Here is a 17,103-nt window from a genome sequence, read left to right on the forward strand (position 1 = left end):
AAATCTTAATTCCAAAAATTCCAGGCATGCCCAAGCCTCTTATATAATTTATATATAAACTCGGATTTGCGAGGGGAAAAAAGTCAGAATTGTGAGATATAAACTCTGAATTGTGAGTTATAATTGCAAGTTATTTTCCGACTCGGAATTGCAAGAAATAAAGTCAGAATTGCAAAATACGAACTTTATTTGCGAGAAAAAAAGTGACTTTTTATTATAATTGTCAGATATAAAACAGAAAAAAAGTCTCAATTGAGACATAAAAAGTCACAATTACCATTTTTATTTGTTTATTCCATGGTCAAAACAAGCTTCCATACAATGTTCTGGCGACTGCATTTAACTTGCGATTGTACTGAACCTAGATTTTTCCTTTAGCTTCAAAACATTGAAGAGCTCGATTGTCCATTCCAGGACAAGCAGTTTTCCCAGAGGAACCGGTTTCCGTGTATTACACATGCCACTGATCCAAGGACAGCCGCTGACTTCCTCAGAATCAGAATTAATTACCCGCTTTGCACGGGAAGCGGGGTTGAGAGTGGAGATCTTTAGAAGTCTGGTCTTTCTTCCCAAACTGCCCCATGGACTTGCAGATGGTTTCGGTGAGTGGCTCTTTCCCGTGGAGAGTAATCTCACCGGGGACTCTGGCACAGCGCTAGGCTGCACCAATACAGTCTCCATTCGCAGACGTTTCAAAACAGCCATGGGGGAGGTTGGTGACTTAACATAAATTAGACCACCAGGGAACGTGGAGATCTTGCTCTGAAGAAGAGTAATATTGAGAGAAAATTCGACATGAGGAAAGCTTTCGGATCCGGTCTATGTGGACAGGCTGTTATAAGGAAGGTCGTGGGTTCGATTCCCATGGGATAATAGTGTCTGTCAAGAGAATAAAATGTAAATGGGTCAATGACAAATAAGAGTAAAAGAAAAAATGTAGTTTACTACACATTTCAATTTAATGAAATAAAATTAGTTATAAGCTGGTAGTAAAAAAGTCATATTTAACCTACAACTTGATTACATGTTAGTCTATAATTTTTTAAAGGTAAGTACTTTTTTTTTAACAAATATTAATTTTTAATTCATAAATATAAGCAGCATTTTGGGGAGTCGCACCGCATGACATTTTACAACCTAAACTGACTTTGCCCTGTAATATGGTCATTGTCACTGCATGAATTACATTTTTTATGTATATTTGAATAAATTAATCAATTTGACCCAAATTGTAATCAATCTCTTGTGCCTCTGCACTCCATAAATATAATCATATCATATAAAATCATATATTAAATACACATGCTTACCCAGATTATTCAGAAGGATGATCAATATGTGTTTTTTAATGATTGATGATTAATAATTGATTGTAACTCTAGCATTGAAAATGTGCATTTGTTTCCTTAAGGAGTCCCCTGCACCCTAAAAATACGTTTGTTGGTGTAACCTAATGAATTTAGGTTGATTCAGTCATTTTAAATGGTATATGTAACTGACAATTAACTGGCTTAACTGGTAGAGTGTTGTGCTAGCAATGCCATGGTCCCAGGTTCAAATCCCAGGGAATGCACATACTGATAAAAATTTAAACCTTGTCTCACAAATGCCAGATTTAGCAATCCACCAAAGTGTTTTGAAATGATTTAATATCAGTAGTTCATCCACACCTGGTTACACTGTACGATATTTCAATGCCAGCCATGAACAGATGCGATTCTTCTGTCACCTAAAGACGGGATTAACGACGCTCTGTTTGTTATTTTGTTTGTTTGTTAATAGCTGGACCTCGGCCGTGTTTGCAGTAAGGCGCTGATGAGAGTCGCTGACTCTGAAGAGGACACTTCAAGTGTGATTAACAGTGGAGGAACGCGGAGAGCTGCTAATTAACCCTGCATTGTGCTCGGCCGACAAAGAGACAAAAGAACAAAGTCGAATTTGAATGCGGCAGATTATCACGATAACAAAAGACAAAGTAGTGGATCGTGCTCTTGACGGGGAATTTTCACACTGATCGTCACAACATGGGATTGGATCAAAGACCGATGGAGTTACATTAGCGGGACAATGGGGCCTTGTTATTCGACAACAAGAGGCATCCATCTGCATGTCACAAGGGCCCATTTTAGTCAACTATCAGCTTCCTCTGCTGTTGAATACAGTGTGGTAGATTTGAAATGTACAACGATGAAGCCCAGGGGCTGATGGATGTTTCTTAGCAGTTGATGGATCTCGTATGTTACCACAGAGGTTTCAATTGGTTTTGCTTCAGGACCCAGATCAAGTGGCGACCCAGTGTAACAAAAAGTTATAAATATTACTACAAACAGTAAATTATTAATATAACTTTACCCTTTTCTTTCAGTCACAAAAGATATTTAGAAAAAAATGTCTTGGTGTATTTTTGTCCATAGTCATTGGAGTCCAGTGTTGTTTTGGACCCCATTGACTTTCATTGAATAGAAAAAAACACTAAACATTCTTCAAAACAGGTTTGTAACAACATGAGTGCAAGTAAATGGGTCAACTATCCCTTTAAGTGTGTTCAAAACAAAAATAGTCTAATAAAATAATAGAAAAATATTTTGAGATACGAAAAGATGATTTTTTTCCTCTGGGACTGTACACATCCAATCTTGGGCGGGGGCTTGGACAGGCCTGATGAAGACTTTGTTTGGTCGAAACGTTGCAATATATTAAGGTCTAATGGGAGCAGTGTGGCTTTTTCCCATTACTTTAAGGATGGGGGATTAAGATTTCTTTCTATATGGAGGAAAATATAGTGGGGAAAAAAAGTTTACATGCAAAATTCTAGGTTTACCAATCTTAAATACCCAATATAACCAAACTTATATAAACATATATATGGATCAAAGACCGATGGAGTCTTCAATGGAGACAACATTCATTCTTTTTGGATTAGTTTAGGAGCAGTTAGACTTTCCAATCCAACAGACCTTTCCAGCTAGCAATTACCAGTGTGTGTAATAAATCGCTGGGGCTCTGTTGGTGCCGTGACCCGGTACAAAGAAAGAAGAGAAATACCAAGAGAGAAAAGGATACAGAGACAGCTGCTGTCAAGACACACACCTCTGTCCCGTGGCTGTCTTTCCAGACACGGCACTCCTGAACCCAACCCCACCCCCTCCACCCGATCCCCCCCTAACGCCACTAATCAGCCTCACCCCTGGAAGTAGCCCTCAGCTCTCCCACACCTACGCTGCCCCATCGGCCTTTGAAGTGGTGGCGCGGGGTGTGACTTACCACAGCAGAATCACAGATAAGATCTGTGGTGATAGATTAGCTTGTCGCAGCAGGGGAAATAGCAAGGATACTAAAAAATCCACAGAGGCTGTTACTGTCCTAACATATTTAACGCCTTGCAGTGAAGACCCTTCAGCACCCAAACACCCAAGTGCCGAATCTGCTACATCCCATCATTAAAAGGAGATGTTTATGTTTGCGGTTAAATGAGTTTTGACAGAAAGAGAGAGAGAGAGAGAGAGAATAAGAGAGAGAAAGGTTAAACTTTTTATAATATAATATAATATAATATATTGAATTATATTATATTATTATATTATATTATATTATGTAAATCTATGTTAATAGTTTATATATGGAAAAAGTTTTTTTCATACATTTATATATAGTTGAATATTATTATTATTATTAAATATATTTTTAATTCATATCATTAAAATAGGTTATAGATTATATTCTGGTTATAGGAATCTAGGCCTGTGTAAGATGTACTATTAATCAAAAATATTTACCAATAATTCTGAAAGCTCTTTCCAATATGTAACATACTGCAACCATTTAATGAATAATTAATGAATTAATTAACATAAATATTACAGACATATCACCAATTAGGCCCATAACTTACAATGTTAGTATTATACATGTATTTATAGAAACATATATAGAATATATATATATATAGAAACAACTACTTTCGTGTGTGTGTGTGTGTGTGTGTGTGTGTGTGTGTGTGTGTGTGTGTGTGTGTGTCAGTGTGTGTGTGTGTGTGTGTGTGTACTTAGTTCTTTTGGCTAGTAGTTCTTTTGGCTGACAAAAATGGGTATATAATTGAGTATAAAACTGCAACATACAAAAAAAAAAAAAAAAAAAAAAACCTTGATATTACTGTGCCAACTTGCCCCAACTTGACATTTATGGAAAATACATTTGTCCTGAGAACATAGTTTTTGGTTAAAATCTTAATGACATAATTACACCTTGCTCCAATGTATCCTAGTGTGGTTTCAGTGTGTTTACTAAATATCTATTATAAAAATATGATGATACTGGGAGTTTGGGTTTGAGAATACAATATAATATTGAAATATATACATCTTAAATTATTTTAAGTATTCCACAATATAAAAACTAAATGTCAAAAGAGGTTATATACCTAAATTCAACCCGACTACACCTAAATTATCCTCAACGATCTCACTGCACAGACACGCTCGGTTTCATAACCACAATAACCTGGAGTTTCGCCCAATTGTCCTCCAAATCAAACAGTGCTGAACAACACTAAACGCCATTGCCGAGCCTCATGCATTCTCCGAATTGTCAACACCAAGATTTAGCATCAGGGGCTGTTGGCCGGAATCAGCCGAAGATGAGGGGAGTAATATTTGGAGAAAGTGCTCTGGCTTCGGATTGGCGGCGTGGAATGCCGAGGCCCAGACTGACAGACCCGAAGCCTGAAGCGTGATGAATAGGAGGAGGAAAAACTCACGCTGGGCTCTGTCTGAGCCTGCACAGCCCTGCAGAGTCTGGAGGCTTGGGCATGCCTTCACTCCGTAACGGAGGCTTTTTGTTAGATGTTCCAAGTGTCAGAACATATGTTAATTTATGGGTTTTCTTATTGAACATGGGAACAACAATCCTCAAAGCTCTTCGAAACATCTGGGGATTCAATATGGAGTCCTGCAGCAAACTCTTCCTACAGCTAATATTGCAACATTTCACAGTGGATATAATTAAGATCACCATGAGGTGACACGCTGTGATAAATGAGGTGCAATGCAGTGAATTCAAACAAATGTGCTTTCGAGACTGCCGTTCTGTTGACCTCTTGAACTGGTAAGACAGGACAGCCTCCGTTCAGGTGAAAGTAGAGACCTTTAAAAAACTAAGATCCCGGCTAATGGTTCCTGTTATCACCTTCCTGAGACAATACGCATCCTTATCTTGAATAACAATTAGGAACTCTTTTACTGCCCCTGCTATGCTAAGTTACTGCATTGACACTAACAGGGAGGAAATGCGTTTAACATCTTAATAAGTTAAGAGACCAGGTGCACCTGAATGGAGAAAACTCAAGATAATATCTGTCGGGATTCTAAAAACTTGGCTAATAATGGTTTAGCAAGTGGAAAAAAGTCAGAAGCCAGTCAGAAGCATAATATAATATAATATAATATAATATAATATAATATAATATAATATAATATAATATAATATAATATAATATAATATATGTGCTGTCAAATCGATCACGATTAATCGCATCAAACTTAAAGTAAAAATAAATAAAAGTTTTTGTTTGCATAATATATGTGTGTGTGTGTGTGTGTGTGTGTGTGTGTGTGTGTGTGTGTGTGTGTGTGTGTATATATATATATATGTATGTGTGTGTGTGTGTGTACATGTGTGTATATTTGTGTGTGTGTGCATTTATAGTATAGTACACACACATATTTGTAAACAAAAATATTTATGTTAGATGTGATTAATCATGATTAATCGATTAGACTGGATTAATATAATGTAATATAATATAAACATTTTATTATGTATCCAAATAATTGTATTTATTTATTGTTTATTCAAATAAAAAATATTTTTTATAAATAAACACTGAATATAAATATATAGACAGACTGACAGAGAGATAGATAGATAGATAGATAGATAGATAGATAGATAGATAGACAGACAGACAGAGAGATGGATAGATAGATAGATAGACAGACAGACAGACAGACAGACAGATAGATAGATAGATAGATAGATAGATAGATAGATAGACAGAGAGACATAGATAGATAGATAGATAGATAGATAGATAGATAGATAGATAGACAGACAGAGAGATGGATAGATAGACAGACAGACAGACAGACAGACAGATAGATAGATAGATAGATAGATAGATAGACAGACAGACAGACAGACAGACAGACAGACAGAGAGATGGATAGATAGACAGACAGACAGACAGACAGACAGACAGACAGATAGATAGATAGATAGATAGATAGATAGATAGATAGATAGATAGATAGATAGATAGATAGATAGATAGACAGATAGACAGACAGAGAGATGGATAGATAGATAGACAGACAGACAGACAGACAGACAGACAGACAGACAGATAGATAGATAGATAGATAGATAGATAGATAGATAGATAGATAGATAGATAGATAGATAGATAGATAGATAGATAGATAGAAATCAATGTTTTGTTTCCGAGTTCTTTTGTATTATATTTTCTTCAGTTGCATTATAAATATTTACTTTTCTTTCTAATTCTCTTGGAATCCAGGCCTGCCCCACATTCAGCTCATATCCGCAGCAGAGTAGAACTTGTGCGACGCCTCCCACAGACATAATTTGTTTCACAGTTACTGCCCAGCAGCATGAATCAGATGTTGACATTCTAATTTCATGCACACAAGGGTGTTCAACCCCAACCCCACTGTCTCTGGTGTCCATCGTACCTGGAGACAAGCGTCTGAGACCAGCCTGACCCCCACTGGAGGGGTCCACTGAGTCTCTGAAGCTTGTGTCAGAATCAGTTTATTTACATGTTCCCAACATGAAGGTCTGTGACAGTGACATAAGATTGGATTAAGAGTTCAATCTGTTTTGATCGAATATGGCAGTTGTGTAAAGGACCAAAAGGTTGTTTTTTGTTTGTTTGTTTGTTTGTTTTTTAATGATGATTTTTTTTTATTTATTATGCAATTGTATTTATTTATTTACACAACAGAGTTTTGTTATTTATTTATGTATTTATTTATGCAATATTATTATTTATGCACTATTATTTATTTATGTATATCTAATGATGTTATTTATTTATTTATACAAAAGAGTTCACGCTATTTATTAATTTATGGAATACATTATTTATTTATTCATTCATTTATCCATTCGTTCATTCATCTAATGATGCTATTTTTATTTTTTTATTTATTATTCAATTTTATTTATTTACACAACAGAATCCGCGTTATTTATTTAGCCTATGCAATATTATTATTTATGCAAATATGCAATACTATTGGTCTATTTATATGATGCTATTTATTTCTTTGTGCAATATTATTTATTTATTCTTTTAATCTAATGATATTTATTTATTTACCATAATGCAATATTGTTTATTTATTTGCACAACACAGTAAGTGTTATTATTTATGTACACAACAAAGGTCGCGTTATTTGTTTATTTAGCCTATTTAATAGTTTATAAATCCTTTCATTTGTGCCTACACCTCCACTATAACAATGGGTCAGGCATAGCAGTGCCTACCTCAGTTAGCACTTTTTGCTAAGCATGCACTGAGTGCATAAAGATATTTGTTTTTTGCAGTTGTTTTAGTAAAAATCAACGTGTGGCTGCAAAGTAGAAAGAAAAATAGCCATCAGCAAAGCATAAACACACATCCGTTCCTCCTTCAGCGATGCGGTTTGTCACATTTGCAGAGTAAACTGGATGCAACTTTTGCTTAGCGTCGATTAATTTTTACGCTTTTACAAACAGCATCTTGACAGCCCATAATATGAGCGGAAACATGAGGAGTGCGGAGCTGAAGCAAACTCTGGCCTCATTCTGTCAGCATTACAGACCTTCGGAGTAAAAAGAAGCTATTGCAGAGAGAGACTTAACGAAGAAACTAAGTGTGTTTCAGCCACCAGTTTGAGTAAAGAAGTTACAAGAAGCCTTGAAGAAGATTTACAACCTGTCTGTTTAACCTCTTGTGATATAAAATGATTGGTTTAACGAACTGTTTGGCGCTATCAATCTTGACACAACAACACCGTGTTTACCTTTGCTGACTGTCTGAGTCCAAGTTCGCTTCTCATCCTGCAAAACAAATGAAGTCATTCGAGTTCAGCAAAAAGCCAAGAATCAACCAAACTTCTGTCAGACGGATTTGACTAATTGCTCGACAATAAACAACCGTCCACTGTCCATTTCATCTCTCTCCGCTGGAGGTTAAGTCGAGTTTATTACTGACGCCTCGGTCGGCTTGCATTAAGCAAATCATAAATTATGCATGCTAATTACCTTGGGCTCCCACTGTAATGAATTCTTTTAATTAAACTAGCACATTGTGGTTTTGCGTGGATCGCTCGCTCTATATTTTATCCCCCCCGCCCCGCCTAGGATGACCTTCTTCTTCTAGGAGTGGATCATGTAGTGGATGGATCGTTTTGTCTTTGCTTACACAACAGAGTTCACGTTGGCGTTAATGAACAGAGAAACTCTACGACAGCTGAGGCTGAAATCACAACAAGCTGCTTTTCTGCATGTAATGTGGAAACGACTTGCCTGGTTGTTGATTTGAAGAGGACAGACAAACGTAAGGTGTTCAGAGATCATGTGACATGGACATGCGTATAGTGCAAGACTGCATCAGACAGAAAACTTCACAATGTGTGTTTCATGTGAATACACGCTTTGTGAAAGGTAAAGGTGCTGGGACTGTTTCTCTAAAAAAAACGATGCTGGGTCGTTTCAACTCATGTTTGGGTCAAATATGGACAAACCCAACTGTTAGTTTACAATTTTGTATTACTTTTTTGGCTCTGTCCATATTTGACCCAAACATGGGTTGAAACAACCCAGCATGTTTAGAGTTTTTAAAACCGTAAAATTACACTATTTTATTGGCCATGTGGCAGATAATAACTAAAAATGCTGGGTTGTTTCAACCCATGTTTGGGTCAAATATGGACAAAACCAAACCGCTGATTTATTTATTTTTTATTACATTTTTGGGTTTGTCCATATTTGACCCAAACATGGGTAGAGACAACCCTGCATTTTTGGTGTAATGAGTTAATTAATAAATTATGATTTGGAATTATATATCCGTAACTTAACTTGTTTAGCAGTGCTGGTTTTATGTTAGGTCTTTCAAAACAAAAATCTACAGGTTATTAATAAAATTGTAAAATAAATAGGGACTACAATAATAAGCGACTGAAAATGAAATGATAAATGTAAAAATTTTTGTACATTTTAAACATTTCTGTTGATTTATCCCTTTTACCTCCTTAAAATTCATGAATAAAAAAATCATATATATAAATACGTTTGGACATTTTATTTTTCTTCTTTAAAACGTGTCTGATTATTTTCAAATAAAGTTTTGTTTACATCTGTAAAACATGCCTATTTCTGTTTTTAAATAAAACGAATAAATACAATTAAAAACTATTTTTAAGTGCATTTTGCTCTGTAAAACATTTATATAGATTTTTCTATTTAGATCCTTTATATTAAATGCTATTTCTTCTTTTAAAAACGAAACATACACTTCTGTCCGTATGATATAGAGTAAACATCAATGCAACACAATGTCAAACCCCGAAAAGGAAAGTAAAAAAAAAAAAAAAAAAAGGGAAGGGTGAAAAAAAACTTGCAGTGTTGTGCAAACAGTCTCTCAGGGGGAGGGGTTGGATTTAAATTCCAAAGGGGTCTCAGAACTCGTTTCCTAGTCCCCCAGTCAGCTATGTGTTTGTGAGAAATCGGCCTTTTTGTCTTTCTGAAAAAAGACTAAATCTACATCGGTGGCCCAGTCTAAGTTTGCAATTCTTTGCACTTTCTATTCAAGTGAATGAGGGTGAATGAAGTGGCCAGGGACCCTTTATTTGATCAGCTCAATTGCATAAAGTGACGGAATTCTAATGTATTTGCTTAATATCCCGGAGAAGGCTGTTGCTCTCTATGCGGGGACGCAAACAATGCACCTGTTTCTCGCATTCGAACCGCGACACATCCTTTATCAATGGACCCCCCATTAAACCTGAGAGTAAAAAAAGGGGGGGACAACTTGAAATCATAGGGTAAAAATCTCAGGAAAAATAAAACAATGAAATAATAAATATATGTGAAGTGTAATTTTAAGGTTAATTCGATAAAAAAAAAAAAGTAAAAAAAAAAAGTTTCATGATTTATCACAATATTTTTTCTTTTGTCAAATCAAATTAGATAGTTCATATGGTTTAGATAACATAATATTTTGAGTTTCTGTTGATTAAACCAATCTCCATTGTATTAACTAACTTTTTTTCATTTCATTGAACTCAAAATGTTAAGGCAACCAAGCAGGTACCTTACTTCTTTAAGTTAAACCAACAATATATTTTTACAGTGTCATTTTATTCTATCCAAATAAAATAGAATATGAAAAAATAAACAGTACTCTTAAAAAAATGCTGGGTTGTTTCAAGGCATGTTTAGGACAAATATGGACAAACCCAACTGTTGGGTTTAAAAATTAATTTAAACATTTAAACCAATGGTTACGCTTGTCCATATTTGATCCAAACATGGGTTGAAACAACCCAGCATTTTTTAGAGTGTAAAATATGCTAAATAGCATGGAAACATAAAATACAATTGGTGAAAATCGCAAAGAATATTTCTATCTGAAATGTATTCTCTGCTCAGGTTTAAAACTGGACGTGCACAGTGAGTGTCTGTGCTGATGAATGAGTCCGCTTGTGTTTGCTGTGACTGCGGCACAGTAACTTCATGCATCCTAATCAAGAGCTTCATTCATTTATTCCAATCCGCCGCTTGTGTTTTTCCTCGAAGAAAAGCAGCGCTCACCTTGCCTGATCCGATGAGCGAATTTATACCAATAAAGATGTTCAGACGATATATCCTATAATGTACACGTTTATTCTATAATAAATAAAAAGCCAATAAAGAAAATATTATAACCTTATTTTTAACATTAAATGAAAAGTTAGAATTGATTTACACCAGCAAATAGCAGTGCTGCATCTTTTAATTATAATGTTTGTATTTATTCTCTAATAATAATAATAATGTTTTTGTAATTGTTTTTACATAGGAGTGTACATGAGTAAGTAATCTGGCTGCCTGTGAATCAAGAGAAACCCATAAGCTAAATGCACAAACAAATACAAGAGCAATTATTTAGGTTTACACAATTTTAATGAAAAAATATTCTGATGACCAAGTTTATAATTTAATGCAGACGTTTTTGCACATCTTTTAAAAGCACGCATGCTTGAACAACACAAAGTCTTGGAAAAAGGCATGCTTTATATCTCAACAAAAAGTACAAATGTACGGCATTTTAATACACATGGTCACCACGGCTTTAAATTAAACGCTCACAAAAACATTTCCTGCAAAATAGAATGTAAAACATCTAAACTAAAAAGTGCATTTGACACAATTCAATATCACTTATTTGCAATTATTCACATATTTACTTCTTGGTGACCCTATGCTTTAAAACTATTTAAACTTCTTTTTTTTTTTTTTTCAAGTTTGCCATGGTACTGTGTGTATGTGTGTGTGTTTTTAGATCAAGTAGGATAGTATTTGGTTTGCAGACTGAGACAAGTTTAGTCGTCTAGGAAATTTAGTTGCATGACTACACGAAAGTATAGTGAGCATTCCAACTTACAATTTATTTCAGCGCGATAACGATTATAACCTGTAAAAACGACGAGCGCTTTGCCTTGCGCGATTCAAACATGAAGCAGATCGCAGTGCTTGGAATTTGTCAGCAGTTCAAACCCCATTCGAATAAACACGTAAAATTCTGGATATTTAAAATGTAAAAACTCTCCATTTTACAATACGATATCCGTGTCGATCCATGTGATTGGACTCATCGAAAGCAACACTTAAAAATCTCAACACATATACACATAAATTAACATCACTGCAACATAGATAGCTCTTGCCTTGATTGTATAGCCAGTGTTCTTTTCAAGGTCTGTTATTAAAATTCAACTTTGGAGTACAGGTGTCGACCGGGGAGAGGCCCCACGTTCGCGGGTGTCAGTGCACAGCGACCGACTGCAGCGTCGCGGGACCCGTCAGAGTCTCGCTCGGGGTGGCTGGGCTGCTTTGGCTGGTCGCTGTCTGCGGGGACGTCGGGCTCAGCGACTGGGGAGAGTTCGATAGGAAAGCGGGAATGTGGTGAGGCAACGCCGCCGGGGTGGGCTTGATCGGGACGGGGATCGCCGGTAAGGTCTGTCCGCCGTGGCAGAGCGACTTGATGGGCACACCGTAGGCACTGTAATCGCTGGTCATGGAGATGGGCGCAGCGCTGTCCATCATGCTAGTGCTGTACATATGGGGCCAGGCTGTGGTCAGCTGGTTGTGCAGAGGGTACCCGGTGGAGAACGCCAGCCCTCCTGGCACTTTATACTCTCGGGCGATGATGTTCTCTATGGCGAACGGGTGCTTGAACGTGGACGGCTGGGACACTCCCAGGTTGTAGCTGGACATCTGGGGGAGGTGGGTTCCCAGGGCGCTGAGCCGGATCTTGGCGTGCTGCTGGAGGTAGTGGGCAGCGTCCGAGGGCTTGCTGGGTGCCAGGTGCTCTGATGTCATCACCTTGAAACGTTTGCGGCGTCGCAGGAAACTCCCGTTCTCAAACATGTCGCCGCAGCTGGGGTGTAGCGCCCAGAAGCTGCCCTTCCCGGGCTGGTCCGGGCGTCGGGGTATTTTAATGAAGCAGTCGTTGAAGGAGAGGTTGTGGCGCAGGGAGTTCTGCCAGCGCTGGGTGTTTTCCCGGTAATAAGGAAAGCGGTCCATGATAAACTTGTAGATCTCGCTGAGAGGAAGCATCTTCTCCGGACAACTCTGGATGGCCATAGCGGTGAGGGAAATGTAGGAGTACGGCGGCTTCTGGTCGCTGTAAGTGTTTCTCCCGGGTCTAGGCATCCTGTCCAAAATTCTGTGTCGGAATTCAGCTGGATGTCTGTCCTCAGTTGGGTTTTATGAGTTTTTTTTTTCTGTTAACAGAGCTGAGACTCGTCCTGCAAGTTCACTTCCTTGGAGCTGTGAGCTCAAGAAACAAGCAGTAAGGTTTCCTTCTTCCCAGGGCAGCTTGAATGGACCAGATCCTCTCTCTCTCTTTCTCTCTCCTTCTTTCTTGATAAGACTAAGAGCTAAGTGGCTGCCTCCATGTCCTTCCTCTAACCATCTGATAGTTTTATGTGGCGACATGGGCAGAAAAGACCCCTGTAGAGGCGCTTCATTAATGTGCCACTTCTTTGCTATCACATGACAATCGCCTTGGGAGGAGGGGGGCTGGGAGAAAGGCATAATCTGGTTTCATTTACACCTATTTACATGGACACCTTGGGCCAATAGAAATCATTTCCATTTGAAGACAGAGCAAAGGGGTGAAAAGGCTCGGCAACCGGAATTGAACTGCGATGGCACCCGGTAACAGTGTGTGAAGGTATGTGTGTGAACCTTTCTGCGCGCTTCGTAGGGTGCTTGGTCTACAATTCACACGTACAAATGGAGCTACTGAGCAATGGGATGTTTGACATGGAAATTGGCTGGAACTTGCATGCAGTTTGCATTGTATCGTCACAGTTACTTTTTGCTTGTCTTGCTGTCATGACACAGTTCGTATGACTTCTGCCTGCTTTGTTATGCCTCCTTAGAGCGAAAATGTCAATTGCATCCCAACGTAAACATGTGGAGGGCAAATTAAACCGTGTAGCGACACATTTTTTTCCAGCCGTTTCCACACGACTAACCAGAGCGCCTCGTCATTATAATGAGCCAAGGGAGTCATACATGTGTAATTTAGCCCATAAGCATATGTTTATTAGCATCTAGAAAATGTTCCACGGATGGTCTTTTACTACAGTCAGGCGATGGCCATATATTTGATTAAATCACGTTAACTATAATCACACTAAAACACTTGAAACGTAAGTTGCTGCCTTAATTGTTTTATTGGAAGTTTCAATTTACGCGGATTATTTGAAAAATCTGGTAGAAATTGAATAGATGGAAACAAAATGTTGTCATGGCATAATGATGAAAACATATTCGCGGTGCGATTAATAACAATGCGTGCTTACAAACGGCTGCTAAATAATTACACATAGTTAATTAGTATTACACGGTGCTTACTTACTTATGCAAATACACATTGACACTGTAGTGTAAAGTGTTAACAAATCACCACTTTTTTTGCCAATGATTAATATTCTCTTAATTTTAAAGATGTAGCCAGATCTCATTATTGCGGGTTTAAATGCGCGAGCACATCCGACAATATTAACAGCAATACTTGAGAAACCTCTTCACAAAGCCGACGACGGGATAAATATAAAAAGACACGACCTATGTGCAGATTAAGGCTTCCAATATGTTAATATCATATAATTCACTATAACAGTAGATGCAATACAATGTATTTTTATTTCAATAATAAAAGCGTGAGATATTTTTCCCTAAAGCCACACAAGTGACGTGACCTATAGAGGTTACATAAGAAAATGTGCAAACATTTAAACAAAACAAACAAACAAACAAAAAACCTTCTTGAAATGAAACTTCATAATGTCAGGCGGGCTTTTGTGCTCATGCAAAGCAAACTGAAAAGTACTTCAGATATGCAAATAAAGCCTTCAGAGTGGCCTTGTGAAAACTGTATAAAATATCCATAAGTCAATTATATGAATGTGAAAACCAAATGGAAGCCTATTTTGAGCAATGGCCATTCAAGCTTTTTTTTTTTTCAGAGCTCACCAAGGGCCACCTTTCCGCTTGGCGAGTTTGCAATGCGATGGACCACACACGAGCTTGCGGATTTGCTCATAATTTATGCAAATTTTCCACCATAAATCCACCAATGAGACCCCTGACTGCTCTGACGGATCGCGAATAGAATCAACCATACAAGTGATTAGAAGCAATACGCATTGTTTATTTTGATGCCTGTTTGGAAGATGCAGGAGGGAAGAGGTCTATCTAAACCGCGCGAGAGAGAGAAAAAAAGACTTTTACCAGGCAGCTAATATTTACAAAACAGGAGGAAAGTACCAAGCAAAGCGTTATAGTTTCCTTGGTTGCCACACAATCATCGTCTCAGAAACACTTTCTTTCCGAGCTAGGAAGTCATGCAGCTTCTCGCTGCGCCGTGAAGTACTTCTTCTTTTAACTTGTCATTCCTCTGCTTGTGTATTGACAGAAAAGGGCCAAAGGAGTCCAATTTTCCAGGCTTCATTCACATGAAGTTTTCCAGAGTTCTTCCGAGGCTGTCTTTGGGAAGCAACGTTGAGGTTGTGTGACAGAGCAAGTATTCTTCAATGGATCTGCCATTCTGATGGTATCCGACACCTTCAGCGAGAGAGAGAGACAGGGAGAGTTTGTTTTCGTGTGTATACCGCTCATAAAAATACTCTATTCCTCTGCCCAAATGTTTACTCAGACAAGAAACAATAGAAAAACAACTATGTGACTTTATAGTGTTCAAGGAAAGAAAGGAGGCACTCGAAAAGCCATACAAATAACAAATGCACTCAGAAAACAAAATTACACTTCACATTACTTTTTTTTAAATAGCTATTTATGAATAATAGCATAGCTCAGGGGACTTTTGTGCTACTTGTCAAACTTTTAGATTCTCACATTTGTCGGTTATTCAAATTAAAAGTTTTGAAATCTACAACGCATTCCTAAATTGTTGTTATACTTTACTGCACCAACACCATGAGAAAACATGGACATTTATTATTTAATTTTTTGATGACAATTTACTCCAATCAAAAAAAAAAAAAAAAAAAAAAAAAAAAAAAAATTACAATTATGCCATTTATCATTTTAAACATGTTCAAATGAAATGAATGACTGGTTACACTTTATTTTAAGGTGATGTGGTTACATTGAAATACAGTAGGCCTATGTACTTCATTGTATAAAAATATTTCATAATTTACTTTTTTATTTTGTCAAATCAACTTCGAAAATTAATGTGATTCAGATAACACAATGTTTTGAGTTTCTGTTGATTAAACCAATCTCCTATAATGTAGCCTATATTACCTTAAATTTTTAATTTCAATAATGCAACCAGGTAACTTACTTTTTTAAGTTAAACCAACAATCTTTTTTTTTTTTTTTTACAGTGGAGTTATGGTTAGGGTTAGGGTTAGGGTTTGGTCTTATATTATACTTGTAAATAATTATGCATAATTTACTGTTATTACTATAGTAAGTACGTCACCTTAAAAAAAAAAAACTTACTTTCCAAGTGAACATGTCGAACTAACATATTAAAATATACATACATTCAAATTCAAATTAAACACAAATAGGCCTATGTAAACATCCAAACACATCACCGCGTGTGCTGGTCATTTTCTTACACACTATCCTCTTTTTCAAATCGCTCATCTTGGGTCTACAAAGCGTTCCCAGATCTTTTAATTACACGTGTACCGTGTAAAATATATTAGTAATATTATGCAAATGAGCCCATTCGCCCGCGCGCTCCTCCGCTGATCCTACAGACACGCAGGCAAATGTTTTCACAGTTAATCACGCGCACAATGGCACAGTATCAACCTGTGATGAGAGACCACCCAACTCATTGCACTTTTTTTTTTTCTCTCCTTCCATTTTTGCGGGATAAAGTTTCCGGCAGCTGTCATGGAAATCAGCTTTGTCCTTAACTTAACGGTTAACCAATGTGACGAGGACGAGCAGCGCGTATTTGTTCGTTGAAGATTTGCTGCTTTTTTTCTTCCCTCCAGCCCCGCGCGCTACGGATAGTGCGCTGCAAATGCCACCGCGATTCCTGAATGGCTCGAGTCCCTGCAGCAGTAGATCAACTGTATAATGTGCGAGTGAGTTTGGTCATTTGTACAAGCTGAACAAAGGTTGGTCTAAGCCAAATTGCATTGCACTTGTGAACCGGGGGCTAGTCTTAAGTATCTTTTACAGCTGGAGGGACCGAGAACAATTTTGTGTGCGTCTGAAAAAGGCAGAAAAACAAAGGCACTTTCTGAAGCATCTTAAAGTAGAGTAGTGAGGCG

The 17,103-nt window shown here is 37.4% G+C and overlaps 1 protein-coding gene and 1 long non-coding RNA gene across 2 annotated transcripts in view; one reads left to right on the plus strand and one right to left on the minus strand.

The window, feature by feature from the left end:
• LOC307151048 overlaps positions 1-2,546 on the plus strand; it is a 51,896-nt gene extending 49,350 nt beyond the window's left edge. The window contains exon 3 of the long non-coding RNA XR_013819808.1: positions 1,783-2,546. This is a non-coding gene — a long non-coding RNA (uncharacterized lncRNA). The remainder of the gene's footprint in view (positions 1-1,782) is intronic.
• Positions 2,547-11,221: 8,675 nt separating this feature from the next.
• On the minus strand, positions 11,222-13,499 carry foxb1a (forkhead box B1a). Its single transcript, XM_079858798.1, has one exon. It carries the CDS (start codon positions 12,980-12,982, stop codon positions 12,092-12,094), a length of 891 nt encoding a protein of 296 aa, XP_079714924.1. The 5' UTR covers positions 12,983-13,499; the 3' UTR covers positions 11,222-12,091.
• Between the last annotated feature and the right edge of the window lie 3,604 nt (positions 13,500-17,103).

Source organism: Squalius cephalus (assembly GCF_949319135.1).
Source record: "Squalius cephalus genome assembly, chromosome: 23".
Taxonomy (NCBI): domain Eukaryota; kingdom Metazoa; phylum Chordata; class Actinopteri; order Cypriniformes; family Leuciscidae; genus Squalius; species Squalius cephalus.